Source organism: Pollicipes pollicipes, unplaced genomic scaffold (genome assembly GCF_011947565.3).
Source record: "Pollicipes pollicipes isolate AB1234 unplaced genomic scaffold, Ppol_2.1 Scaffold_4002;HRSCAF=4701_pilon_pilon_pilon, whole genome shotgun sequence".
NCBI classification, from domain to species: Eukaryota; Metazoa; Arthropoda; class Thecostraca; order Pollicipedomorpha; family Pollicipedidae; genus Pollicipes; species Pollicipes pollicipes.
In genome coordinates this window covers 23,665,338-23,692,958 of record NW_023596420.1, presented here as the reverse complement: position 1 = coordinate 23,692,958, position 27,621 = coordinate 23,665,338, and the positions used below count along the sequence as shown (strand labels likewise).

General features: G+C 52.8%; 2 protein-coding genes across 2 annotated transcripts in view; one reads left to right on the top strand and one right to left on the bottom strand.

Annotated features, from left to right (window-relative positions):
• Nucleotides 1-8,155, bottom strand: part of LOC119093075 (phenoloxidase-activating factor 3) — a gene marked incomplete in the record, with an annotated part of 21,786 nt that extends 13,631 nt beyond the window's left edge. Inside the window, 4 exon segments of the mRNA XM_037215964.1 lie at nt 812-920; nt 1,805-1,970; nt 2,456-2,634; nt 7,850-8,155. Of these exon segments, the coding sequence (XP_037071859.1) occupies nt 812-920; nt 1,805-1,970; nt 2,456-2,634; nt 7,850-7,988 (593 nt within the window).
• Nucleotides 8,156-22,494: 14,339 nt separating this feature from the next.
• Nucleotides 22,495-27,621, top strand: part of gek (serine/threonine-protein kinase gek) — a gene marked incomplete at its 3' end in the record, with an annotated part of 42,675 nt that continues 37,548 nt past the window's right edge. The window contains exon 1 of the mRNA XM_037217333.1: nt 22,495-22,732. Coding sequence (XP_037073228.1) covers nt 22,531-22,732 — 202 coding nt within the window. The remainder of the gene's footprint in view (nt 22,733-27,621) is intronic.

Sequence of the window (27,621 nt, the reverse complement as noted above, 5' to 3'; positions counted from 1 at the left end):
TGTGTGTGTGTGTGTGTGTGTGTGTGTGGGTTGTGTGTGTGTGGTGTGTGTGGTGTGTGTGTGTGTGTGTGTGTGTGTGTTGTGTGTGTGTGTGGGTGTGTGTGTGTGTGTGTTGTGTATTGTGTTGTGGGTGTGTGTGTGTGTGTGTGTGTGTGTGTGTGTGTGTATGTGTGTGTGTGTGTGTGTGTGTGTTGTGTGTGTGTGTGTGTTGTGTGTGTGTGTGTGTGTGTGTGTGTGTGTGTGTGTGTGTGGGTGTGTGTGTGTGGTGTGTGGTGTGTGTGTGTGTGTGTGTGTGTGTGTGTGTGTAACGATAAACCAAATCATCAGACGCGTATATGTCTGAAAGCCAAACACCACCCACTGTTCGGGATGGAGAATTGATTGGCCTAAACCTATCAGAAATACTAGCACACCAGATGGGAACAATCGTGTGAACAGTCAGTCCATCGGTGATACTAACACCTTGCCTCAACCCTTCCGTAAGACTATCACAGTTGTCTGATCGGCCAAAAGAAAACGCAAGCCTGCAGTCCCGTGTCAAACCGTGCTGGGGTCTCATTCACGGTGATGTTCGAGTGCCTCTGCATAGGGTCGCTGCGGTCTGTCGCGGACAGAAGCTGATCCTCCTGGCTGTAGATCATATCAAAGCTTACCTCAACTATTACACACGGATGCTGACTGAAACTGTTCAACCTCACGGCCGTTTGGGGTAGCCGAAGTTCACTTGAACTACAAACTCGGGTGCTGGCCGGGCAAAAACTTCCCATCAACTTGGAGCGATTGTCGCATCCAAGGCCGCGCGTGAGCTCACGGTGTGATGTCGGGGTTGTCCAGGAAGGCGACACAGTGTGCCGCCGTCAGCACGTGTCGCTTGGTGATGAGAGAGCCGCCGCACGCGTGCCGCAGTCCTTCGGGCGTGACTGAAGGACGGCAGACAGTCACATCTACTGCCGCGCACCATTGCAGCATGACTCATTTAAAGCCCGTTACCCAAACGCCGCTGGTTATTAGGATCAATTACAATCGTAAAGGAACCGTTTGGAGAAGCGACCATGATTATGCGCTTCACGACCTCCAATTGCCGGAATTTTCATACCTACCAATGCTGTCAGCCAAAGAAAAGAACACAACATTCCTGGTAGTACACTATCGACCCACGCCGTGGGCTGAACACGGGTGCAAGACATTCAAAGACATTCCCTCCGTTCGTAGCCGGGATCGTTCGGGGAGGGGGAGGAGAGGGTTTCCGAGCCGGCCCACACGCTGCACTGGAGGCAAGAATGACGGCTAGCCCACACTGGACGCTCATTGAAGCAAAGCTACGAAACGACATGCTTCTAGAACGTGATGTAAAAGCACATTAGTCGGAAACAGACCAGCTCACTAAGTTCTTGATCTAGAATTTACCCAGGCATCGAACGTTTCGACGAAATTCCGCCGCTTCTGGCATGCATGGCCATGCGGCTCAATTTAAAAACGCGTCCATGTTTAGCTTTGTTTACGACACACTTCTCCCTGGGTTACACACAGATCGTTACGTCAGTTATCACCACGCTAATTTGCAGTAATCCCATGGACCAACAGGTAGAACTGCAACGTGTCCACGTCTCCCGCCTTATATTTTGTGCAGGTTTACTGTGAGCCCTGTTGAACGCTCGCATGTGACCTTGAAGGCAAGCACTGTGCGTGGTCACTCATCCCCAGCGTGGTATTATAACAACCACAGTATACCTTCATACTGAAAGTCCCAGGAATCCTAATGAAACTTACCCTAACACCATCCGATCAGCCTGCCCCAGCTCACCGCCGCTATACTGGATCGACACGATCCAAGGGTGCTCGCCGATGCCGACGTCCCTGCCGTTGATGACGTTGCCCGTGAATGCCGCTACGCCGCACACGTCCTCCGACGGCAGACGGATGATCTCAGTGTCTTCAGGTCGACGGGTCGGCTCGTCCTGGCAGCACAGCTGACCGCCGCCCAACATGGGTCACGAACGGGTCGCGGACAGGTCACGGAAGGATCACGGACGGATCACGGACGAGTCACGGACGAGTCGCAATTGTGTCAAGGACGAATCACGGACGGGTCTTGGACGGCTCGCGGACGGGTCACAGATGGGTCAAGGACGAGTCACGGACGGGTCACGGACGAGTCACAGGTGGGTCGAAGGGCGGTCGCGAATGAGTTAAGAGCGCGTCACAAGCGTGTCACAAGCTAATCACAGATTAATCTCATCAAGCCCATGCCCTGATGGCCCAGGGGCGAGATGGGCACTGGCCAGGGGGACTCGCCGCATTCTTGTCTTCTTTAACGACACGGGCCCCTGCAACACGGGCCTCTTTGCAACACGAGCGTCGGCGACAAGGCGGTCGCAGACGGGTGCCAGAGGATGCGTGCCTGCGACCAGCACGTGCGAGCTGAGAACGGGCCTCGGGCGGCACGTCCCCGCACCTGCTGTCGGCCGCCACTAAACGGACACTTGGCGGCCAGCGCGCGTAGCTCGGCGACCGCCCGGCCGTCGGTGTCGACGCCCCTCCTGATCTGCGAGACCAGCTGTAGCAGCGGGGGGCAGTCCTGGACCGACCGACACACGCCGCGTGTGCCGGCCTCATCCACCGTACAGGTGGACCCTGGCGACACGGAGCCAGCCGTCACGACGACCGCCAAACTGCAGAGCAGGCTCATGGCCGGCAGGTGTGGTAGAATGCGCAGTGGTTAGAGGCATAGACTAAACGCAGGTCGAAAGTTAAGGCAATCGTCTTTGGTTTTCCCCTTCCACTGGGATGTTTCATCTGCAAGAGATACATCCAAGCATGGTTTTGTAGATGGCGACCGTGACAACGGGAGCGTGCGCGGCTCGAAACGCAGCAGGTGGCGTTGCTTCATCGGAGTTTTCGCCCAGCGCCGTCAAAAAAACCTTCAACAAGATGCCATCGTTTTTCACCCACCTGTGGTCAGGTGCTTACTTGGTGCACTTAGTGACTTAGTGAACTGTTATGAACAAGAGAGGAAGAACCTTCCAATCGTTTCACATTAATAACTGCTCATCTGAGACAGCACAACTCCGAGAACGACGAAAGTGAGAACCCTTGGCTGGCCCTATTTATGCCCGTTTTTATTTATTTTATTGGCCCTATTTATGCCCTATTTATTTATGTATGCGCGATTTGCCCCCCCCCCCCATCCTCCTCTGAAAAAAATTCAACTATGCGACTGTTGTAAGTATATCCCAAGCCACTTCAACCAATCAAGATTTACAAGAATTGACACCCTGCTTGGTAGTAATAATATCATGTCTAGCTCCTCCCGAAAAAGTGGATTAGGCTAAAATACTAACCTTTCCCCATAACAAATACTGGTGGCCCCGCCCCCCGACCAAAATCATGGCCGCACCCCTGTCATGCATGGATGGTTAGATGTGTCTGATTCCTGCATTCTGATATTTTCTTTGCAGTTCTTGTTACAACAATATGTTGTAACAAATACTTGCAACAATCTGGTTGCAACTGCACGTGGTCGGTAATTGGCTTATAAGCAGCGAGATGTGTGATTGATGCCCATGATGAGTATGTTAAATACGAGGTGTTGAACGCAGAGCTGCGTGCAAGTAACCTTCCTACCAAAAGTAACGTGTGGCAGATTTATTTATTCATCTATTTATTTGTTTATTACAAGTCATAACCTCACTCCACTCAGAATGTGGCCAATACAGAGCCCGTGTCATGGGAATGAAACACTGTAGGTCAGGGAGGCTCGCTCAAACACGTACACACGCAGGCACACATGCGCAGAACGCACTCTCTCACATTCGCTCAAGTCATTTGAAGTAGGCGTCCCTATCCGCCATTGATCTGCCGCTGCAGGATATAACTACGCAAATCGCGTTTTTCACACTTCGCGAGCTTTCTAACTGCTTGTGTAGTAGTCAGACTAATGACGACCTCGCTGGTGCCGGTTCTTCTCGCGAGTCGGGCAAAGAGAGATCTCGTCGGTATATAGGTTCTGTTTGCCAGTAACTTGCACTCACTAACACTCACACCACACCAAAATGTCCGCAACCGACAGCAGCTTTGCTTCTTCAAGTCTATGAGCGCATGCACATACGTGGTAACGAACAGTTCGCCTTAACACGCGCTCGTGTGGGGTCCATTTGAGCCCCGAAGATTTTTCCGAATGGTTCCCGAGTAGTGCGATGTAGCCGCGCCAAATTTTGCGTAGATGTAGACAATTCAATGATGGATTGCTTTGGCATCAAAAATTTGTGTGCACCTGGTAAGCTCTATGACCTACGGTGAGTCAAAGTCAGGTTATGGATTCAACGAAAACAGCTTCTAGGGAAACGTGCAATCGGATGCAGCAGCGAGGTATTGGACGAAGCCATACATCTCCGAAAAAATTTAGTGTGCAACACAGCAGCTCATTGAGCGACTTCTGTCGATCTAGGGTCAGGTATGCCCATGCCCATGGTCAGAACAAGCTCAAAACCAACCTGCTTTATCATTCTAGAGTTTGATGTATGGGGAAGTTTCTGGTACTTATTTTAAATCCACTGAAAAAAGGAACCGCATTACACATCTTCAATGGACTTCTTAAATGTCAGAACAGGTCACTAGCCAAAAATAATCCAGGTCAACATTTTGTTTCCAGGAACATACTGCTTAGTGTATTTTTGACGCTTATTTGAATGCAAAACTGAAGGCAGTCTTGCATGATTTTGTTCATCGTGACCTAAGAAAGGTTCGACATCACTGAACTTAAATAGGAATCAGTAAACCTTTTCTTAGGACAGATATCTTGGCTTCGGGGGCACTTTGGAGACCCGCCTGAAATTTAACCTTGTTTGTCCGTTATTTGACCCCAAGGTCATGACCTAAGAACCTCAACATTTGACACAAGTCAGTTTACGTACAGGCAAACACACCCTATCGATTTGGTGTTTCTGTCTTAGTTTCTGAGATCTCATGGGAATCAAATTGCCCCCCATCCGAGCGAAGGGTATTCAACCAGCCACGCAACCTTCAACGGGAACCACTCATAATCATGTGCCACGGAAATGATGTGTTTACAAACCAATGAGAAGCGAGTATGACATCGTACAATGCTCGGCTAAATTAACAAGAGAGTGTTGGATCGCCTTGCGATCCCAGAACTATCTGATTCAACTGATGGCTGGTGCGGCTGAGGGCGACTTTTTTAAGGAAGTTTCCAGTCAAATTACGGACGGGTGCTTAGTTTAGGTTCCAACGGAACAGATGGCATGTGGTGGGTGATCTGGTTGCCAGATGCCTGGGATTGCACGGAGACGGGTCTAGTAGCTGCACATAACCCACCCGGCAGTGCCTGACTGATGCAATAGCGCGCCACGGGGCCGAACGCGTGTCCGTCGGCCGACCGGTCCAACGTATGCAGTGGGCAGTGATATGTGGCTAATGGACGTCGGCTGGTATAGGGCCACAAAGTGGACTGTTTGGCGACTAACAGTGAATTTTGTCACACGAGTACTTGTGCATGAATATTGCGAATTTAACCCCCCATCGGCATAAACATGAAACTCATTCAAACCGCGAGCATTTGCGCACTGCGGCTTGGAATAACTTTCGGCGCTTTTTTGCGGACATCACAAAATTAATGTCCCGGTATTGTCAGATCGCCGACCATTGAAATAAGCCCCTGCACCAGCTATTTTACCGGAGATGTTGATAAATCGAACATCTACGAAGGCACATGACACAGAGGATCACCTGATTACGTAACATGGAGTAAGTGAGCTCAGTACTGTTTGGGGCAGGGTACGCTGAGTCTTAAGATCCCAGACACCAAATTGAAATGTCGTCAATGGCTCATGCAGCTGGCCAAGAACCTGTGACACAACGCCTGAAAAGACTCCCCATGTGTGCACAATGGACTCGATCCAACGATCATGACGTCGGTAGTTGAGCCGTGTACAGCCAATGAGCGAGCTCTTACAGCTTCCTAATGCTGGAAAAAATAATGACACAGGTGGCGCGTCACATGCTGCACAAGCTCACGTGCATCAAGATAAGAAGCAAGAAAATTTTGAATATTAGGGACAAGGCTGTGAACATCACGAAATGATCACGAAAATGGCTACTTCAGCTCAAAAACCCTATACAAGTGTTGAACAGCGCTGTAAGGGGCATGTTCCACATTCAAAGATATTGAAACGGGGACCACATGTAATGGCATAAGCTCACTTATTATAACTATTGGCATACTGGTAAGGGAAAAAACCGCTCTAGATAATACAACTTCCCGGTTTAATAAAAATATGCTTCTCAAGATGTTACTGTTTAATTGCGTCATGGAGTGACTGTATGACGTCGAGATGCTACCAAATAAGCCGTGCGAATTTGCCACCCAAGCACTGACTTGAAGTACTTCAAACTCCTCGGGAGATGGCAGTGGCGGTGCTGGAACTGTTCGCTAAGCCAAGTACCATTTGTGTGCCCGTGTTTTGGCGCTTTTTCGTGTTGTTCTCCCATACCCGTGAGTTAAAAATGTTTAATTATGTTCACATACCCGGTTAAGGCGCTTTTCTTAAGCTATTCGATAGCACAAACATATTCGTAATTGAAGCTTACATAGTTTGTTCAACATTGATTGAGACCCAATTGACCGCCACTTTGTTTGGAAGTCGTGCTCGTGGACGTCATATATGCACGGTTCGACAATAATATTCTTCGTGCCTTGAATATCGTATGGCCTGTGGGGTGGCAGGGTTTTAATGACGGTGATATGGCATTGTGTATGCTTGAATAGCCTTAAAATATTCTGCACGTAATAACCTGCACATATCCGCAGGCGCGTAGCTCAGAAACCAGCAGATTTTAAACCTAAAGAAGAACCGGGAGCTGTGGACTGCACCGAATGATCTTTCACATGACTAGTCTAGTTTAGAACCCCGTACAAACTTAGAACACTCCCTTTAAATGGAGTACCGCAACTTTTTTGCAATTTTCACTTATTGTTACATCAAACGCCAACAACTTTATCAGTGACATCAGTTTTCTCGAAATCCTTCGGAATAGCTCGAAATTTTTATTTGAACCAGCCTACCCTGTGGAGAAATCTCATCTGATTCCCCGTTCACCACTATGAAAGTGACACATTTAGTTTGCCTCGCTTTTTCCAACGTCTGTGTTCTGTGATGTTTGCAACACAGTTGTGGCTCAACATGGCTGTGTAATAATTGCTGCGAAAGCATGAAACACCCTATACTTTGTTTGACAAAAATATATGAGAGCATGGAGCCATTATCCAGGGAAATCAACGAAACGTAATACTACCGGCTTGTTTCTCCCCTACCACAGTTATTCATAGTTAGCGTCTACCACAGTGAATCTCTTCGAGGCGCGCTTTGGCTCTGGGAATTTCAGTATCACAGGATCCACGTGACGCACTGCTTCAAACTTCAGTCAATGTGCTTCTCGGTAACAGGCCCTTGCCCCCCTAGCCCGATCACAAACGCTCTTTTATTCGCAGCAGTAGATGTACGCGCGGTTTTCATGATGACGGTGGTCGGGAGTGCAAGGAAAGGCGTAGTGGTGTTACAAAACGTTGAAAGCGTAATTCGGACTCGAAAAGTGATAGCCTTGTTTTGTCCTGACAGAGCTGCGGTGGCCTTACGCAGCGTTTTTATTAGACGCAACTGGACTAATCCTGAGGTTCCAAAAGAGTTGTCTCTTTTTTTTGAATATGTCCCAAATGTCGGACATCCGCTTCAAGAATCTGCATAAGAAGCTACATGATGCGCTCTTCCCCCAAGGCAACTACTGGGCACGCCATCGAAGCCCCGGATCGGCGCTCGGCCGCGGTGGTGCTCACCTTGCTCTTGCTGCGCCTCTGCGCCCAGTCCGCAGCCGACGAGAAGAAGCAGGGTCACCGCCGGCCACACGCCCCCGCTGGACAACACACCGCGCATCAAACGCAACGCATTCGGGCCCACGTTGGTGACGAAGTCCATCCTGAAAGCCCTTGCAGGTGTTAGTCGGTGAGCGACGCACCTGTCGAACTCGATATGGATTACTGTCAAGGGATTCGTGGCCAGCTAACAATATGCCCGCGATGTGATGCCAGCCGTGCCACGGTCTCCGGCGTGGCGCCTTGCGAGAAGCACAGCCTTGAACTGAGCCGGAGATCACCACCGAAGGACCCGCTTGTCGCGTCCCCCGCCCGTGCATGCGCACGTCCATGTCCATATCTGGTGGGGAGGGGGGCAGGGGGAGGTCCACGGCGCGGGATGTCACTGAGCCGAGCACTGAGCGCGTCTCGCTGATCCCTGGCGCCCGCGCGCCTGCTGCCCCTGACTGCATGCCTGTGCTCCCCCCCCCCCCCTCACGACTGCACGCCTGGCGACGCGCGTGCCGACGTGCACCGGCGCCGCACTGTGGCGAATTAGCGGCGGGGAAGTTTGCAGCCTCAGCCGGTTTCCAGAACTCGGCGTTACGTCATTGTGTTCAGACGCCGCCTAACCAAGTTTGTGTGCATAAAAAGTACAGCGGAAGGCAAGCAGCAAACGCTCACGGCGCCTGGCATCCGGGTTGCGCGACATGCTGTTCCTGTTTTGGAGCATTGCGTCTGGTAATAAACAGCCAATACCTGGCGTCCATGTTCCCGGGCGGAGGAAAGCACAGTTGGGTTACACTGCAACACGTCATGGCCTTTCCGCTCACCCTGCCGCTCTCGGTTATCTCACTGACATATCCCACAGCGGCCTCTTCGCTATTGGAACAGATACGCTCATCGAGCCTCACTTGCAGCGATTGCGTGAACACGGAGCTCAACATCACCCTGTCTGCGACTCAGCAACTAGTCGTAGTCACCAGAACGTATGGATTCCGTCTCTGCAAAATGCGAGTGGGCGGCAGGGTACATCAACACACACACTCATCACACGAGTGCCACTACCATCATGTCGTCCGGCTTTCGAACGGCAAGGATGCATCACGAGCACCGGGGGAAATACGTCGCTTCGTTTACACATTCCAGTCGCCTGGACGTTTTGCGTCGTTTGCTGACCTCGCAAAGCATGACAGTGCCAGTAATGGTCTTGGACCAAGCCCCAGGGTGCACGGGCAGCGGGCACCGGGTGCTGGCCGGCCGTGGCCTGCGGCATGCCAGGTGTGGGCCAGCAGCGCACACCTGTAACACATGTGATCGGTCGACGTCATCAGCACGACTTAAGTCTGGCGGAGGTTTTCATGGAGTTGTCAATGATTTGTCATGGATGCTTCGGTTTAGTCCTCATTGATTGGTTACTTTACGCTCGGCATGAGCGCTGTGCGTCAACCACGGTCTGGATGTCTGCTGACTCATGAACTCTGGCAATTCATTTCTGCGATTGAATGGTACATGCCTGAGGTAACCTATAGGTAGGTAAGCCATTTTCCGCTTCCGATATTTTAAGGGATGCCTGTGTTGGCTCAATCCCATGTTCGCTACTCTGATCTAATACATGGACATTGGCAAGCCAACATAGTTGCATTGCAGCGCGCCGTCAGTGTTTGACGCTGCCAGTGTCTTTATCGGCACAGTTTCATTTCGCGCGCCCTGCCCATTTAGGGCTTTCTTTACAGCCCTCAAGCCACTCTGACCGACTCTTTGACACATCGGGCCCATATGTGGTTTTCTTTCGGGACCCTTCATCCTTTAAGGAATGATGAAGTTATCAGTGTAGTAAATTCACACACCTTGAAGCATTTTCAGATTTTGTCAATTTTTATTTTTCCAGACGATGCACGGTGTATCGTGCCAAGACCCGGGTACCAACTCTTTTAGAATGATGTAGTAATGCCCAGAATTATGTCTGGCAATGTCCTGGTAATAAGGAAAATAGCTTTCTCATGCATACAGCGTTATAGAGTTAAGGAAGTGTCCTTCCTTTGGGGCATGTTTCAAAAGCGACCTCTCGTGAGACCTCAGGACCAGTTACGTCTAATAAGTCTAAAAAAGCATTGGGTAGAATTTCCGCGGCACCATCAAGATATGATAAGGAGATGAATTTCAACTGATATCTATTCTAAATTCAGTTGGCAATGTTTTGTCACATCAAAGCACTTCTTTCTTTCTCGGTAGCACAGAGTGTAGTCCTAGTCGGCGACAACTGCAATTGTCGCGACTGCTGTCGCCATGATGACGGCAGAATCTGCTAAGGGCCTTTGTCGGTTGTTACGAACAAGAGGTACTTCTTTTGAGCTCCTTTACTCCGCACATCGTGGACCTGCGGGCTAAAAGTGCTGTAGAAAATGTGCTGATAACGGTGCGGAACAGTAAATCTATTCCGACCGAGGCCGCCAGTAATAGGTGGTGTTCAGAGAGCTGGCGGTTCTGCACATGCGTAGGCCGATGAGATGGGATGATGAAGATAGTGCCCATAAATCGGGGCACTCCGTACCAGGGTCTTCCTCGGGTATGGCAAAGGAGGACTTAAGAGGTGGATGGTGATGTGCGTGTTTCTGTGTGCGATCTCAGTTTTGTATGCCCTTGATCGAGCAGATTCTACCCCCGTGGAGCAGTGTTTTCGATTAATATTGAGTTGCATAGATGCGAGAGCATTCAGTATATGTTGCGCGAGGATTATTTTCCCTCTCTGCGTGCTGAGTGCCCGGGCTGCTCGACGGTGAACGCGGATCCTCCCTCTTTTCTGGGCTGCGATTACCGGGAGGCGGAGCAATAGCCGCAATAAAATGATATTTAGCTAGCGGCACGCATGATCACCGCGTTACTGGTTTGGGTCAGGAGAGCAAGAGCTCGACGTTGGGAAAAATATTTACAGTGGCACCTCTAGCGGCGGGAATGACGTCACCACAAATGAACGTTTGTGATTCGCACAGCGGATGGTGAAGGCCAATTACCGAGAAACGCATTGGTCGAAGTTTGAACCAGTGCGTCGCTACAGACCAAGTGATTCTCCGTTTCCCAAAGCCACAGTGCGCTTCGCTGGGAGCCCCGTGCTAAACGCCATAAAGACAAATACATCATAGCCATCCCATAACGTTTCGTTGAATTTGTGTGATAGTAACGCCATGTTCGTACATGTTTTCCCTCAATGGAGAGTTTCAAGATTTTGTAGCATTCGGTACACAAGCACATTAACGAAGAAGTGTAATGCAAACATTACAGACAACACACGATGGCGAAACTGAGAAAACCACGGCAGGTTAAGACTATAGGGTTCCGGCCATATCCCATAGAGCCTTTCGGGCGAATGCAAAGAACCATTAGTGCAGGGGCTTCTGAGCAAATGCAAAGAAACCAAAGGCAACGTGGAAGAATCCTTAACGATTGGAATGACCCAGCAAGTAGACGTATTGGTCCCTCGGAAACAGCGTAGGGCCGCTGGACAGCGCAATGAGGTTTAAAATTCAAAATTAACACCTTTTTCAATCATCAATTTTTTTGGCCTTCACGTGGGCCGTTTATTTTGCTTATAACTGGTTTTGGTCGCCTGGAAATTCGAAAATGTCCAATTTTGTTGTGTCGTGTGTCTAAAAAAAGTTTGCACCTGCTCGGCCGTGTATGGACCCCTTCGGAGCCTATATGTTCTTAAGGGGTCCAGGGGGGGGGGGGGGATGGCCCCGTGCTTCCCGTCTGGATCCAGCCTGGATTAGTCTCTACCATCTTTCGGTGTTTGATGACCAGCAAATGCTACTTCAGCGCAACTGAAACTCCCGAAACGAAATGTTTTATGGTTATCCTACATTGCGTTTCAGTTACCTTTGTTCTTGTGATTTATTGCATTTAGAGTTATATCGCAGCGGTTTCTGAAAGACTTTACTCCAGGTGACAGTCTAGACTGCTCCAAATTTCGTCGGTGACATAAACTAGACTTCCTCGCCCCTGCACGGCGACGCCACTCAATCACGCTGGTTCACAGTTCTCCGTATAAACACCTTCTCTGCAGGCTAATGCGAATGCCTCCGTCAGTCGCTGGGAGTAATTTTCCTTCGGCTCTCAAAACCACCCAAATCCAGCCAAGGGTGTATTCTCCAATTCCATGAATATGCATGCAGGCATTCAGAGCCTGCTTTGAGCACTCTAATTTGTTCAAGGTAACGTCGCCGGTCGCCGACAGGCCGCTCCAATGCGCGGGCCGTCGACGGATCCGGCACCACTGGGTGCGGTCAGCCGATATTTGGGAGCCAAGTGCACGTCGCGTGAACGACGACGCCGGGCATACCGGACCGGACGCGCACTGATATCCAACCAGTATCGTCCGACAAGTCTACAGACCAGGTCACCCAGTCTGCATGAAAACACGAAGATGCAGGAGCTTTCTGGGCGCAAGATATTACTTTGCTAATAGAACCAACACAATGACAACACGAAAACATGCTCCGAACCAGACTGCTATAGCAAAAATGGTCTAGGATACACCTGGCGTAAAAAGGTCGCCATAGGTCACATTTGAGAGAGCTCTCTGCAACGGTCACTGGCGTACAACAACGAGTCGTGTGGATCGCAGCCGTCATTTTGAAATAATTCAATATAACGTTAAAATCCCATCACCGTCCGTCGTGTATGGCTACGTTAATGTAGCGATGTCGGTCGGCCTCGGGCGGTTCACATTAATGTCGGTTGCCGCCCGCTGCCCGCTGCCCGCCGCCCGCTGCCCGCTGCCCGCCGCTGGTCGCCTGCCACCCGTTGCCCGCCGCCCGTCGCCCGCTGCCCGCCGCCCGCCACCCGCTGCCCGTCGCCCGCGCCGACCGTAGATCGCCGTGCAGCATCCAAAAATCGTCTCTGCTCTGAAGCAAGAAATGCTAGGACACGTTTACGTGTCAAAACACTCGCAATCAATTCCCCACAGGTTTCTGATGATTTGGGTGTGATTGCAGGAAGTACCGAAGAGGTATCTACAGAAAACCTGAGAGGAGGTCGCGGAATGCCTTAATCGCCCATCAGGGTGAAAGTTGCGTGTAATACTGAATGTTGACAGTGGAAGACCCCACACGGCCGGGACACAGACGAAAGGAGCGGGTTTCCTTAGAATCGGGTTCTTTTCTGTATTTTTACTACGAATGACCAATCACAAAAACATAATCCGCACCCGGTGCGGGGAGAAGAGGAACTTGACTTCTTCCTATGTTTTTTTCAAACAAAGCTCAAAAACGAACGCTTGCAGTTCCACCAAATTTTCAGCGTCTGTTCATTTGCCAATTCGGCATCATTTGTGCACACATGAAGCTTTGATCTTCCAAGGTCCGTAACATAGATCAGGTCAAAGTGGTCAAGCTCTAAAAAACTTTGACCACGCATGACTTTGTTGTGGGTTATTTGCCATTGTCCACACTTGTTATAACAGTAGATTATGATAGTGCTACAGTTTGTATTTTTCAGATTTCTTGAAACAGGCGAGGTCGGTAACTTGAGGCTAGGTAAATCTTTTCTATTTTTGTAAATGATGCAACGTTGTAGGTATTCTTGCGTAGTTTTGGTGTCTGTATATGAGTGTGACAAAGTCATCTGCCTTTAAATGCGGAGCAAGCTGGTGTGGAAATACACACGGGAGGAAAATCAAAACAGCAAGATTGTGTGGATATGGGGAGTGTAAGTCGGACCTGCTCGTCTGGCAAGAAACACGAGGTGAAAGGGAAATAAGAAGCGGGAATTATGTCAGGGGTTTTAAAAAAGGTAAGGCAACGGTAGAGATGAAGGTCGTGATATATGTGAAAAACACAGGCTAAAAATGAAGAGCCCAACTTTTTCCACCGCAAGCTATTTCGGCCTTTTTTAGAACCGGAAAAAATGGGCAAACAAAAAAAAAGACAAGACAGATGGAAGCGACGTCGTTACGCTGAGCTGTTGTAAAGGTGTATACCTATATCTCTGTCTCGTTCCGGAGTTTGATGGCACGATCCAGCCAGTCTCCTAATGGCCCGAGACGACGGAGATAGTGTGCGAGCTCCGAGGTGCGACAGGCCTCCAAGACACAGTCCCGTTGCGGCAAAAGGGAGGAGCGTTCGCTGCTTACCAGCACCTAACAGCGGAGCAGAAAAGGAGCTATAATCAAATCAAAAAGACACTGACTCCTGTTTTTGCGTTTGATAAATTTCTAGCTTATGAATTTTTGGTCGACGGTAATTTACAGGCTGGTGGGGCGGTCGATGTCTACTAAGCTGATCTACGTCGCATGCCAGTCTTGTTTGGCCATATGCCAGATGAGGCCCTGTGGTGCGATTTCGTGGCGGGTCTCTCGGAAACCGCACGACATACGAGCGGGAGGTCGTGTAGAGCATTGTCGCTCACCCAACTTTTGAACCGGGCCCGCGCGTTGCTGGTGGACGAAGGTGTGCGTGCGGCAGCAGCCGCCTCTGCCGCTGGCGGCGAACAGTGCGAGCGTGGCACGGTCCCAGACGCCAGCGCCGTCTGTTGCAGGTGCGGGCGAGCTTACCACCCAACGAGGGATTGTACGTTGGAGCGCGGTGTTCGCGGTCGCGGCTTCCACAGAGCGCGGAACCCACGATGCTTACGATGCGGTCGTCGCGAGCATGTGGCATTGGCACGTCCGGAAAACGGAGAAGGGAAGGTGAATTGAGCGCCAGTCCCTTTCAAGGTGCTCAGTGAATGTGGCGCTCCCAGCCGTTCCGTTGAAGGTGGGCGGCGTGCTAACCTCCCACTCCCACCTTGCCCTGCAAGGTATTGGTGAACACAGTGTTCACGCAAAGTATTGCTCACGTGTCTCTTTGCTGGCGATCGAACAAGCGCAGGGTTTGTGTGACCAATGTCAGCGGGGAACGACATTGGTGCGAGGACACCGTGGTGGTAGCTGTGCAATCAGGTCAGACCGTGGCTGCAAATGCTTTGGCTGTAGTCCAGAATCCACCTGATTTTTCTTTCTTTCCAGGGATGAACGCAGTTCATGCCATGCGAAGCATGACCATTAATGGATGTGATGACGACCGTTCTGGCGTTGAGCATACGTGACGGCCTGATCAGGCACCTGCGGTGTGCACGACAGAGGTCAGCTCTGGTGAAGCTGATGTCGCTGTGACGTACGACGGGGTGGATAGAAGTGGTCGGTTCCGTGGAAGTGGCGCGGTCGGAGGGAGTGAGAAAACCTGTTCAGCACGACCGCAGATCATGGAATTCCGTCGGCAGCATGTCAGGAATGGAAACGTGAGAGAGAAGACCCTCCCCCTCCCCCCTGGCGGTGATGCAACGGGGGAAACGTGAAGTACGGACAGTACTGAAATTCAAAGAAGTGAACGCCCACCTAGACCCGCACACAGCTAACGCGGACGTCTGTCCAGAAAACATCAGAGAGTGGCGCCGCTGTGGAAGAGGCGTGACCCTGCTAGATCTTTGTGGCACTTACTTACAGATCAGATCAGCGTGCATCAATCGCCACGGACTTACCAAACTTATGTTTGGCAGGATCAATGGCGGTGCTCGACCAGATTCGGTTTCGGCGTGAGCGTTGAGCCATTGGCCATGAGGCAGGTGTTTAGCATGCTGGGATGAAAAGATGAAAGGTATTTTGCTGGGATGAAAAGATAGGCGCCGCCATTAGTTCGTACGTAAACGCAAACGTACGTGAACGACATCCCCTAGGGAAGACGTCGCGAGTGCAGATGAGGCGAAGGCTCATCAGTGGCAACATGGGCTGGTGTGCAAACCTCTTAAACGCATATAGTGCTGGGGCTTGGCTGAGTGCTGAGTGCTGACTGGCTACGTGTGGCGATATACTGCTTAAAGAGACGTGCGATTGTGGTGGCAACCAGCTGGGACGATGAAAAATTGATCCTGAGCCTCAAGGCATGGTGGCAGAGACTCTCCAGCGAGCCAGAGCACCAGATGCCGCGCGGGGAAGATGGAACGTGGCCGGAACTGACGCCGTCATGCAGGCTGGTGCAAGCTCTCTCGCCCTGGAAGCTGTCCTTGAAATTGAGTGAGAAGTTACTGAGGTTGCTGGCTGGCTCCGTAAAAGCATGGACTCCTACATCAGCGCCGCTGAGCTAGATGCTGCGGTTCTGGCACAATTCTCGCAGTGACGTGGAAAATGAAGGGTTTCTCTCTCGTCACCGACTAGAGGACGGTTTATCACTGACTCGTCGGCGCCATGTCTGGGAAGGCGCGCTTGAAGACGAAAGCGGCATGTGAGTTGCCCATCCGGAGACGCTTGGAAACGATCAAGAGTATCGCCGCCGAGTATGACCTCAACCCGAAGTTGAAGATTGTTCCTTCAGCAGAAAGCAAAGCCGACATCTTGACGAGAGTCCCTGCAGACGTGGCTTTTGCCCTGCCCTACTGGAAGCGGCTCAGGGACTCGGGGAGTCTGCGGAAGCTCCGTGGCGGAACCAGACAGTCTGGTTACGCACGAGACCAGCGGGCATCCCGGACACCAAGCGCACACTCCACCTCTGCAGACGCTGGGATCAATTAGCAACGAGGAAACAGGTGCTGCAGGTGGTGCGCCAGTGCCCGCCGTCAGTCTGTCGATCCGGCCCCACAGAGGTGGCAACATGGTTCGTAGGACGTGGTACAAAATCGGGACCGAGTGAGCATGGACACTTGTTATGTTGGTGGCCAGCACTACTTCACGCCGGTGGATTGCCGCCCCTCCAGGTACGCCATTTGGAGGCGGCTCAGACAGCAGTACACTGCCAGCGTTATCGCTCAGCCAAAGGCGCTGTTTCTAAAGAGGTGTGCGCCACGAGAGATTCTCACGGACAACCACATGTCGTTCCGCGGCGCGTCGTTCTTGGAAGTCACCAGTGGGTAGGGCGTGAATATTAGGTACCGAGCGGCCTTGGCTTCGTCAGGGGCTTATTTTCCGAAAGAAACCGCCAAGGATTTCCGAAAGGAGCTATCTAGTATTTCCGAAAGAAACCACCGATCCATCTAGACGATCACAGTACGCAAGGGTTGTTCAGTGGCGGGGGCTGTGTATTGGTGTAACGTGATGCCACGCATTGATGACCCGGCTTCCAGAGCTGTAGACACTCTCCTCCATTACAAGTGGCGAGTTTACCATGCTGTCCCCGATGCGAATACGAATTCGTTTGAAGAATAGGGTCGGTGTAGTGTGGGCGGTCAGACATCGCTGCGCGATCCTAGTCGACGTTGTGATACGCCGAGCTCGCTCGCTACTGTGAGGCCCGTGGTGTCATAGAATGTTGAAGTTGATGGTATTTCACGTCACCTGCGCGACCCTCGCCTCACGTTGCTGCCAGGACCCCAGCTGACACCCTCCCAAAGGCAAAGTGTTGTAGACGGCCTTGATTCCGTGCCGGCCTCTGTTGATTATGATGGTAGACGGACGATGTCAGAGGCCGAGACCAGTGACATCGGTGTTGAACATATGTTTGTTTCAAGTGATGATGTTCACGATAATGAGGTACAGCGTGAGAGTGACGTGGTCGGGATTGAGATTTTTCGAAGAAGCACGGTAGGGCGAGCTCCGTCCATTTAACGTAGTATGGTGATTTATAGGATCAGGGGATGTCAACTTTATCTGCATTTACATGCGGGGTATGCTATTGTGGTAATGCGCGCGAGATGAAAACTGAAACAGTACGACTTTTGTGTCGATATGGCGAATGAAGGTCGAGGCCCCCCCGTTTGGCGCAAAACCCGAAAAGTTGGGAGCGGGCATTGGTGAGGGGGTTTTAATAGAAGGGAAGGCAGAGGTGGAGGTGAAGGTCGTAATATCATTGAACAAATACTGACGTAAAGCGAAGAGCCTACCTTTTTCTACTACAGTGAGGAAGAAAGAACTAGCTCAAACGCACAACCATCATACGACCACAGAGGACATGAGCTTGGCCCAGGTAATGACCATTTTGCCTTCTGCAAAATGCATAAGTTTTATGAGGCAACTTTGGGTGCAGAATTGGAATTCCCGACTGGAAATATGTTGTGGTGCCATTATAATTCACAATGAGGCCACAGTAGGTCACGCAAGGGTTTGCAAGGTCGCATGAGGTCATCCAAGGTCAATGACCTCTGTTGTGAGCAATGAGGGGGCTAAGTGAACGAGCGCGACGCGTTAACCACTCTTTTATCGTGTCTGTGAAGCTGATTACGTTTAATTTCATGTACCAACGTGCCTATTTCAGTTAGCTGCAAATGCATTATCAGGCGTTGAAAGGACTATGCATAATGTATGCAACAGGTATGCAACCTTGAGTACCTGTAGATAACTATTGCATTGCCCCTGACGACCGCAGAGAAACATTCTGCTGGTCGCTAAGATTCGATGAGCACTTGTTTTCATTTAGATGGTATATAAAATTGACCCGAGCTTACCTCAACCGATTTTGACGTCAACCTAAAAGGATATTTAGGTGGCTTGGATACTTTTGCCTCACAGCTGCACGCAATAAAACAAATTCAGTCACAGGCACATTGCGAAAGAAAACAAAAACCATCGTTTTTGCAGGCTTCTGGTAGACTAGTTTTGAACGGTGATCTGATCTGAGCTGATCCTTATGGCAGGAACAGAAGTAGTCGGAATGATCTCCCAAGTCTTAAGGCTTGCTTTTGTGTCCTTAATGTCCGTCTGATGTGTTGACATATGTTTTAACTTAATTTATCAGAACGACCGTTTTTAGCCTTTGGCGACCTCTTGTGACCTTAAATTTTGCCAAAGGTCAAACATTTGGACTGCATTCTTCATGTTTTGAGACCATTCACAACGGTATCTCTTTTTTCTGGTACGGCATTTGGAAGTTGGAGATCCCAGGGGAAGTCAGTTCCCCCCCCCCCCCCCCCCGGCCGGGACTGGTTGTCTCAGACCCCGGGCCGGGCGCGGGTTAGAGATGGACGTGATACATTGTCAAAAAACTCCTGGTTTCCCTCTTAAAAATTCCTGGCCGCACCCCTGCCAGATAGGCACAAGCAGATCAAAAGATGCAGAAAATGCATCGTTGTTTTACTACGGCATGTTCAAATCCTGCATGCCTGCATTCACGCTGGGTTATGGCGAAAAACTTCGAGTTATGCCCGTCTCCTCCCAGCGTAAAATCTTACCTTACCTTACCTTACCTTATGGTGATCGGGAATTGTAAAAGGCCACTAGGCCTGTAGGCCCCGGTCTCCTCAGGCTCCCGGTCCGGTAACCAAACAGTCTCAAATCATGGGAAGATTCAGTGTGGGACGTCGTCCATGATGTCAGCCCAGTGCGTATCAAGCCTAGCCTTGAACTGTTCAACTGAGGTTGACGACACGACCGGGTGTGGAAGAGCGTTCCAGTCGTTGACAACTCGCGTGCTGAATGAGTTGCGACGGACGAGAGTCCTAGCTCGAGGTTTTCTGAGCTTCCATTGGTGACCTCTCGTCACCTCCGAGTTGTGCCTTGTCAGGAACTCCTCTTCTGATAGCGACATGCCTCCGTGAAACAGCTGGTACACTGTTACCATGTCTCCCCTGCGACGACGATAGTGCAGTGAGGCCAACTGAAGGAGTCTGAGCATCTCAGGGATATTGTGTAAGCAGCTGATATGCCTCTTCTCTTCTCCAGGACACACTGGCTCAGATACCGAGCTGAAGTGCGTCTTAGTAGGAGGAAAATAAGAGCCATGTTGCAGTCCTGCAACACTGGTATCAATTTCTAGTAAAGACCTTTCACGCATTGCACCGAAGCATACTGAGATGATGATCGGGATTTTAAGGCGCGAAGCATATTGAGCAGCGGAAGGCATGCACAGAGTTGGCGTGCTTGTCTTTCTTGCTACCTGTTTTCCTGGCAAGATTTTTACCAAGCCAGTATCGCTTTTCCTAAGAAGGAAGACGAGAGCAATGACGTTCTTCGATTTTCGCAGTCTTGAGACAGAACTGCGCTTGTCTCTATATCAAGACCCAACTACTACAGCTCTGTTAAAAAGCCAGTAGATGGCAGCATGAGTGTATTTTCCTTCTAGAGCGTCGTCGACACGAAATTCGCCCGAGGCCATCAGATTCGCGTTGGAAGCGGATGGGATGGTGCCGCAGTGGTGTTAAATTGACATACGTGTTTTCTGGACTGGAACTTACTGGATTTCTTGTCTTCATGATTTGTGACCTGGTAAGTCATTGCCTGCTCATTGGGATGTCTTTGTGCCCTCTGCGAATCTTGTTGTTCGACTGGTGGGAAGCCACAAAAACTGAGGTGTGGCAGCCATCTTCGCGGACTTCGGCTTATGATACTGACCGGAAGAGTGCTTGCTGTAGACTAAATGTGGTGATAAATTTTCTCCTATCGGTCTTACCTGTGGTCTTAATGCATACAATTCCATGTCATTAATGCAAGGCCATGGATATTCCGTCGGTCATCTGAGGTCAGATCATGATCTTGACTAACACCTATTGTTTATGATTTGCATGCAACTAAGTTTAATTAATACTATTCCTTTGATGGAACCAACTTGCCTACCTGTTTATTTTTGAAATTTGATTTCATACCCTTAATGTGTAGCCAGGTCTTATGTGTGTTAGCCTAGAAAAGTTGCTCATTCTGTAAACCAAATTTGCTAGCCTATAAGCAAATACCTGTTCAATATATGCATGTTGGCTGGTCTTATTTTGTGCATTAACATGTTAGTATGTCTTATTTGCATGCCTTAGCTGGTTAGATAACCATGAAATTGGCATGGGTTTGATCTGGTAGCTGCATTTTTTTAATGTCAACCACAGGTCCATTATCAATGCGATTTCTGTTGGTCATGTGCATAATTGTATTGCTGATGTTCATGGAGGCCTAGTTAAACATGGTTACTGAATAGAGTGCATTTCAAAATGCTAGGTTTTTGCACTGCATAACAGTTAATAATATTTTCAAAGCATGTTGAGGATTTGTTCTAGATGGTTTGTTGAGCAGTAATCTAAGGATAGCATTATCAGATATACACATTGCTGATGGAAGAAATTCTTGAAAATAGTGCCAACTTTTTGTACACTTAAGGGTCATACCTGTGAAGGACAAAAAATGTTTTGCTTCTTTATAGTACCAAACCTTTCTTTATCTGCCCTATATGAAGCACCTTTTTACTTTAATCCATGATTGACTTCAAGTTTTCTCTTTTCTTATTGGGCTTTGGTTTAATCAGTGATGAGACCAGGGTCTTAGAATTATCTTCAGAAGCATTTTGGGCCTGAACAAGTGCTGTAGCTCTATTATGATGAGATGAAATGAGTCAAACCCTCCATACTCTGTGATGGGTACAATAGTTTTTCTGTACCTAAGGTAGTGCTGGAGAGTAAAGTTCTGTATTTAGTACAATGATGACCCCAGAATACAATGCTTGCAAGTAGGAACATGTCAAGATATTTTGTACGATGCACTGAACTTTTGCACTATCCAGATTATGTTGTAGCAGAAAGGCAATGTATGCTTTGCCAAAAACCAACAGTGCTCTTCCTTTGTAGAAACAACTTAGTGGTTGTCATCTTAAAGGATTTGTGCTCTTCAACCAAGAGACAGCAGTGCATTTCCAATGCTCATTGTATCATGCTACCAAAGTTTAATATCCCAAACAATCTATCATTTACTTATGCATAAAACAGAGGCCATATCTTGTTTCAATGCATGGTATGACGTGCTTGCATGTCCATGGCATCACTGATTTGGATACCACATAATCATGTTTGAATCCTGACTATTTTGTCCTGTTGAAGTGGTTATTGTTTTATTCAATTTTGCTTCCTAGTATTTTGTATGGGCTTTATGCTAAGCAGGTAGTCAGGCACTAACTTATATAGCCTGTTGGTGGGTTACAGCAATGCATGTTGCTCTTATCTTGGACACATCTTGGGCCTTGTGTCACTTTTTTGCTTGTTTGACCCTCTGTGCTCCTTGAGAACCGAGGTGATGCAATTCCGTAATGTTGTATTTTTCAAGTAGACCATACTCTTGATGGTACTTCATTTTCCAAGCATTGTTTGTGACATGTATGGCTGGTGTAATGTGACTTGGATTTCGGTGCTGGCATCCTAGTTCTCTTTTGCCTATCAACATGGTCTGTAGCTGTGGTTATGCCAACCTCTCCTGCACCTTTGAATGCTGTCCCTGTGGCAAAATATATTTGGTCAAAGGAATGATTTGCAACTTGTTAACAAAACTAAAGCTGTTCTGAAAGCTTTTCTTGATTCAAAATTGTTGGCTGACCCCATGAACCCATGAGTTTTAACCATTGTTGAGTAAATGTGAAGCATGTTGTCATAAAGATCTCTTGCTAGATAACTGAACAAGATTATTGTGAACAGTCTTATTGAGAGTTGTGCGTTAGCTTATGGCTGTGATAAGTTTTAAACCAATAGACACCATAGCCACAAATCTTGATGCCACTGGAAGGCACTGTGAAGCCTCTTCACAGAGTGGGAGCATGCCTGTATTAGCTTGCGTCCCTGGTGAAACGTGCAGCAGCGTTGATCCACGGCGCGGGCGAGGCGCGGCGCGGCACCGGGCCGGCCGGCTGACGCTGTGGCCGTACCTGCAGGAGGCTGTGCGGCCCGGCCGCTGAGCGGGCCGGCATGTGAGCACGCCGCCGCCCGGCCAGCAGCCAGATGTGCCGCTGAGGCGCGCGGCGGCCATGAACGCGGCGGAGGCGGCGGGCGCCGGGCCCGAGGCGCGGCTGCGCCAGCTGGAGCGGCTGGTGCTGGGCGGCGCCGGCCGCTCCGACGGACACATGTTCTCGGCCGAGACGCTGCTCGACGTGCTGGTCGTGCTGTTCGACGAGTGCGCCAACTCGAGCCTGCGCCGCGAGAAGACCGTCTCCGACTTCCTCGAGTTCGGTGAGTGTCGGGCGCGGAGCTGGGCGTGGGCGCCGCCGGGAGCACGCGCCGCGCCCCAGCGGCGGGGGAGGGGCTCCACGCGGGGCGAGCGGATGGGCCAGCGCCCTGCCGCGCGCCGAGCTCGGCGACCGCCGCGCTGCGTGACTCATCAGGGATCGGTGGTGTCGAGTGGGTGGGCCCGGTTTTCCTCCAGACGACCGGTGCAGGTGACCGTCCTCGGGTATCGTGTTACCTGTTTCCTCTTCAGATATCCGTAATCCTAATGACTGGCGGTGTGCAATATTGCGCGTGGGCACGCGGCCATTTCGGTGCGGCGGACGCTTTGGCGAGTGGCCGTGACATCGTCGTTCATCGCCGGTAGCCCCAAACAATCAATCAGCGGGCGTGATCACGGCCGTGCACGTGACGCATCGGGGTTGAGCCTGCGTCCTGGTCTCCCACTCTGTTTGCGGGCAGACGGCGGGCTATGATTCAGGCTCTCGGATGGCTAGTGCCAGCTGAGTAACTTCCTGTCCTTTGAGTCCCTAGAAGATGGCGTGGAGCAGCTCAATGGTAGTCGTCTTGCGTGCCGGGATGCCGGCAGCGAGTCGCGATGACCGTGCGCGCCAGGCGGGGCCCGCCTCGCACACCGTGCTGCGCCGCTCCGCTCAGCGAAAGAGGGTAGTCCGGCCGTGGCCAGAGGCGCCGGTGAGACGGGACCGGCTGTCGACTTGACGTCTGCTGGCGACGGCCGGTAACGCGCGCCTGTCAGCCGCCGCCCGGGGTAGCCGCCATCGCTGGCAGCGGCAGGCTGGGCGCCGCCGGCTGCCAGCCAGCGGCGGCGGCGAGCGTGGCGGCGGCGGCGGCGGCGACGGCGACGGCGGCGACGGGCGGCGGCGACGGCTGCAGCAGTGGAGGGAGCTGCCCATGTCGGCCCGACGCCGGCTCTATGTCCCCCCCCCCCCCCCGCTGCCAGCTCGCTGTCTCTCTGCCGCCCCGGTGTCTCCCCGCCCAGCGCCATGCCCCCCCCCCCCCCCCCGCCGGCCCGATGTCCCCCGCCGGCCCGGTTTTACCACCCCGCCGACTCGGTGTCCCCCCCTGGCCCAATGTTCCTCACCTGGTCTATCCTCCGCTGGCCCGCTGCCCCCCCCCCCCCCCCCGGCCTACCATCCTCTGCTGGCCCGCTGTCCCCGCGCCGACCGGTGCCGCTCCCAGCAGACGGCGGCTGACATGGCACGAGCTGTTGAGACGCCAAGGAGGCCGACCGGGGCCGAAGCAGAACCCTGATCAGTTTCGTGATCTATAGACTTCTATCCTGTTAAAAATTGTATTATCCGTTAATCGTTCGTGTTCTTTATGACCCGCATCAGCTTCAACGTCCTTGGGAAGTTGTTGTGATAGGGCCGCGCGGAGACGGTCCTCTGCGCCGTGTGGGCGGACTGGTGCGGGGCCTGCGTGTGTCGGCCTCCACCGGCCGGCTATCCGGGTGGCTCCCCTTGGCTCGATAGCGTCGGTGATGACGGTCGGGGTGTTGGGAGCGCCAACATCTAAGACGGTACTGGGCCAGTAACGTCGCCTTGGCGTCTGTGCCAGCGTACGGCGGCGGCGTGCGCTACCGTCAGCCGTGCTTGGGCGGCGCGCTGCTGCCGGCCGCCGTCCGTCCGTCCGTCCGTCCGTCCGTCCGTCCGGGAGTCCGGGCCGCCCCGGTGCCGGGGCAGGCCCGCCGGCGTCTTGACGCGCCCTCCCAACCCTCGCACGTCAGCAGACGCCTTCGGCTGTACACCCACACGGATGTCTGACGTCTGCCCCCCGGGGCGAGGCGCACTGGAGTTATCCTTCGGCACTCCAGCCTAATCCGCCATCGACGTTCAAGGTTAAAGTGAGCCTTGCTATCAGGCTGCGTGATCACGGCCATGTTGCATGGTGCAAACGCGTTATAGACTTGATGTGACGGTAGGACAACCACCGCCCGTGGCGAGCGGATCTTGGTGATAAGTGTGATGTGAGACCTAGCAAATCAGCTCCGAGAATGTATATTTCTTCAAGCCCGGGACGATGGATGTCACAAAATTGTGTTCGGTTTGATGTACAGAGGGTTTGCAGCAAATGACGTTGACTGCGTCGCGCAAAACGCAGACGGAAAGTGCAGGTGTGTGGCCGACTCCTATCTCATGATCTGCCCGTCGGTGTATCGCGGAGTAAACCGGCTTCCAACTTCAGCCAGCTGCATTAGTCGCCGACCAACACCGCTTGGGCGGCACCGGGTCTATTAATGTTGCTTGCTAGATATAGGATGGGCTCCGAACCCGTTTGGGTGTCTGCGTTTATTCTAGACTACGGGATATCGGAGTTTCCAAGATCTGGGGAAGATACGTTGGTCGTGTCCGTGTTAGGACGCCTTGAGACGGGCGCCGGCGCCGGCGCCGGCCCGACTTCTTTGCCGTGCGCCGGCCAGCGTGTCCGGTGCTGCCGGCGGACGCCGCGCCGCACCGCGCCACGCCTCGCCGTCCGCCGCTGCTCCGGAGCCGGCGGCGCCGACCGGACCTGCGTGCGCAGCCCCCGCAGACGGCCACCGCGCGGCCGCCGACAGGACGTGTGGGCGCGGCCGGCCAGGCACATGACGCTTGGGCTGTGATGGCGAGGGCGTGGCGCTTGGGCTGTGATGGCGAAGGACCTGGCGCTTGGGCTCTGATGGCGAGGGATGTGGCGTTTGGGCTCTGATGGCGAGGGACGTGGCGCTTGGGTTCTGATGGTGAGGGACGTAGCGCTCGGGCTGTGATGGCGATGGGCAGGGAGTGTAGACACGGAAGGATGGAGTAGGAGGCAGTTCGGATATGAATCAGGGGGGAGAGTGGGGAGGGGGCGGTACGGACGGTGATGGACCAGGGAGAGGGTGGATACTGGCGCCACCATACAGTTCCCACCAAGCGCGCGATGCAAACGCTGATGGGGTGGCAAGTTCCGATCCGTCTGGATGCGTACTGTACGCTGGCGGTCAGCCTCTGTACTGTGTCGTCTGGATGCGTACTGTACGCTGGCGGTCAGCCTCTGTACTGTGTCGTCTGGATGCGTACTGTACGCTGGCGGACAGCCTCTGTACTGTGTCGTCTGGATGCGTACTGTACGCTGACGGACGGCCTCTGTACTGTGTCGCTCAGATAGCCTCATGACAGTTGCTGAATACTAAATACCAAAGAATTTTGACGATCTTCGGTACGTATGCAGTGCTCTGCTCTATTCTTTGCATACGAGCGGGATGTTCTATGGCCGGATCAAGCTAGCTTTGTTACTTTTTGCCCATCATTATTATTATTTTTGGTTAGCAGGTGTTATTCGCCTCTTTTCTGAATCAGCCTAGTCGGAATGGATTGCTCATGCTAGGCGTCTTCTAAGTGGGCACAGTTGACGCATGCGGCCGTCGTTGGCCTTGCTGGTTTCCGCTGGCCGCGCAGTACGTCATAAGCTACCGCTGTCGGCGGCTGGCCGCGCAGGCGCCATGAGCTAGCGGCGGCGGTGGACGGCTCATGGGCCGGCAGCCGCCGCCCACACCTGCAGTAGGGCCGACCGGTGGCAGCGCGTTCTCACCGTGTCCGGTGTCCGGCCGGCGAGACCGGACGGGTCATCAGCTGGCTTCCGGCGGCAGCGGCGGCGGCGGTGGCAGCGGCGCGCGGCCCGGCCGCCGAGCCGAGCCGCCGGCCGTACCGTCTCCGGCAGCGCGCCGCCGCCGCCTGCCCGCAGAGACTGTACCGAGAGCAACGGCCTCGCCCGGCCGCCGCATAACCGGCAGCCGGCCGGCCGGGCGGTCCAGGTTCGCCGGCACAGGGCCCGCCCAGCGCCGGCCGCTGCCGCCGCCGTCAGCCGTGATGGGCGCCGTCGGGCCGGTTCCGCTTCCTTGGCCGGCTGACTCATGAATGGTGCGTGGCGGCGGCGGCTGCAGCGCGGGCTGCCGCCGCCCCTGCACGGTCGCCGGTTACCACAGAGCCGGCCCGAAATACCTGCGCCCGTCGCCGCCTCCCCCGCGCCCGCCGCCGGCGTGCATTGAGAGCAGGCGCCGCTCGGCGGCGGCTCTGCACGAGGATTACGGCGGTCGGGAGCGGGCTGAGCGATGGGCCGACAGTTGTGGACGATGGCGCAACGTGCGCGCTTACGGGCCGCGGCCCGGCCGCTGCTGGCGCGGCGCTCAGGATGATTACATGGCTATGGGCCAAAGGCAACTGTGGAGGCGGCTCTCCTCTCCCCTCCCCATCCCTCTCCCCCATCCCTGTGGCTCTAACTCAAGCCTGGTGGTCCGTTGATCACCTGGTCTGGTGACCCACCGCTGCCCTGGTCTGGCCACCCCCCTCTGCCCTGTTCTGGTGACCTTCCGTTCCCCCAGTCTGGTGACCCGCCGCTGCCCTGTTCTGGTGAACCTCCGTTCCCCCAGTCTGGTGACCCGCCCCCGCCCTGGTCTGGTGACCTTCCGTTCCCCTGGTCTGATGACCCGCCGTTCCCTGGTCTGGTGACCCGCCACTGCCGTAGTCTGGTGACCCGCCCCGCCCCGGTCTGATGACTCGCCACTGCCCCGGTCTGGTGACACGCCGCTGCCCCGGCCTGGTGACCCGTCGCTGCCCTGGTCTGGTGACCCGCCCTTGCCCTGGTCTGGTGATGGCGACCCCACGGCCGGCTGCCGGCTGCAGCTCCTGTCACGCCACATCACCCGTGCGCTCACAATGGGCCGGTGGCGGTGGCGCGTGCAGCGTGCCTCGCCGGGTGTAGTGTGCACACAGCGCCATGCCTCGTAACTCGGACCAGTCTCACTGGTATGGTCGCACGCTGAGATGGGATCGGGCGTTGGCTCTGCCATGGACAGGTGCTTCTGGCTTACCCAGCAGAAGCTGTTGAAAACCCGTGCATTGCTTGGGTGTCGCCGG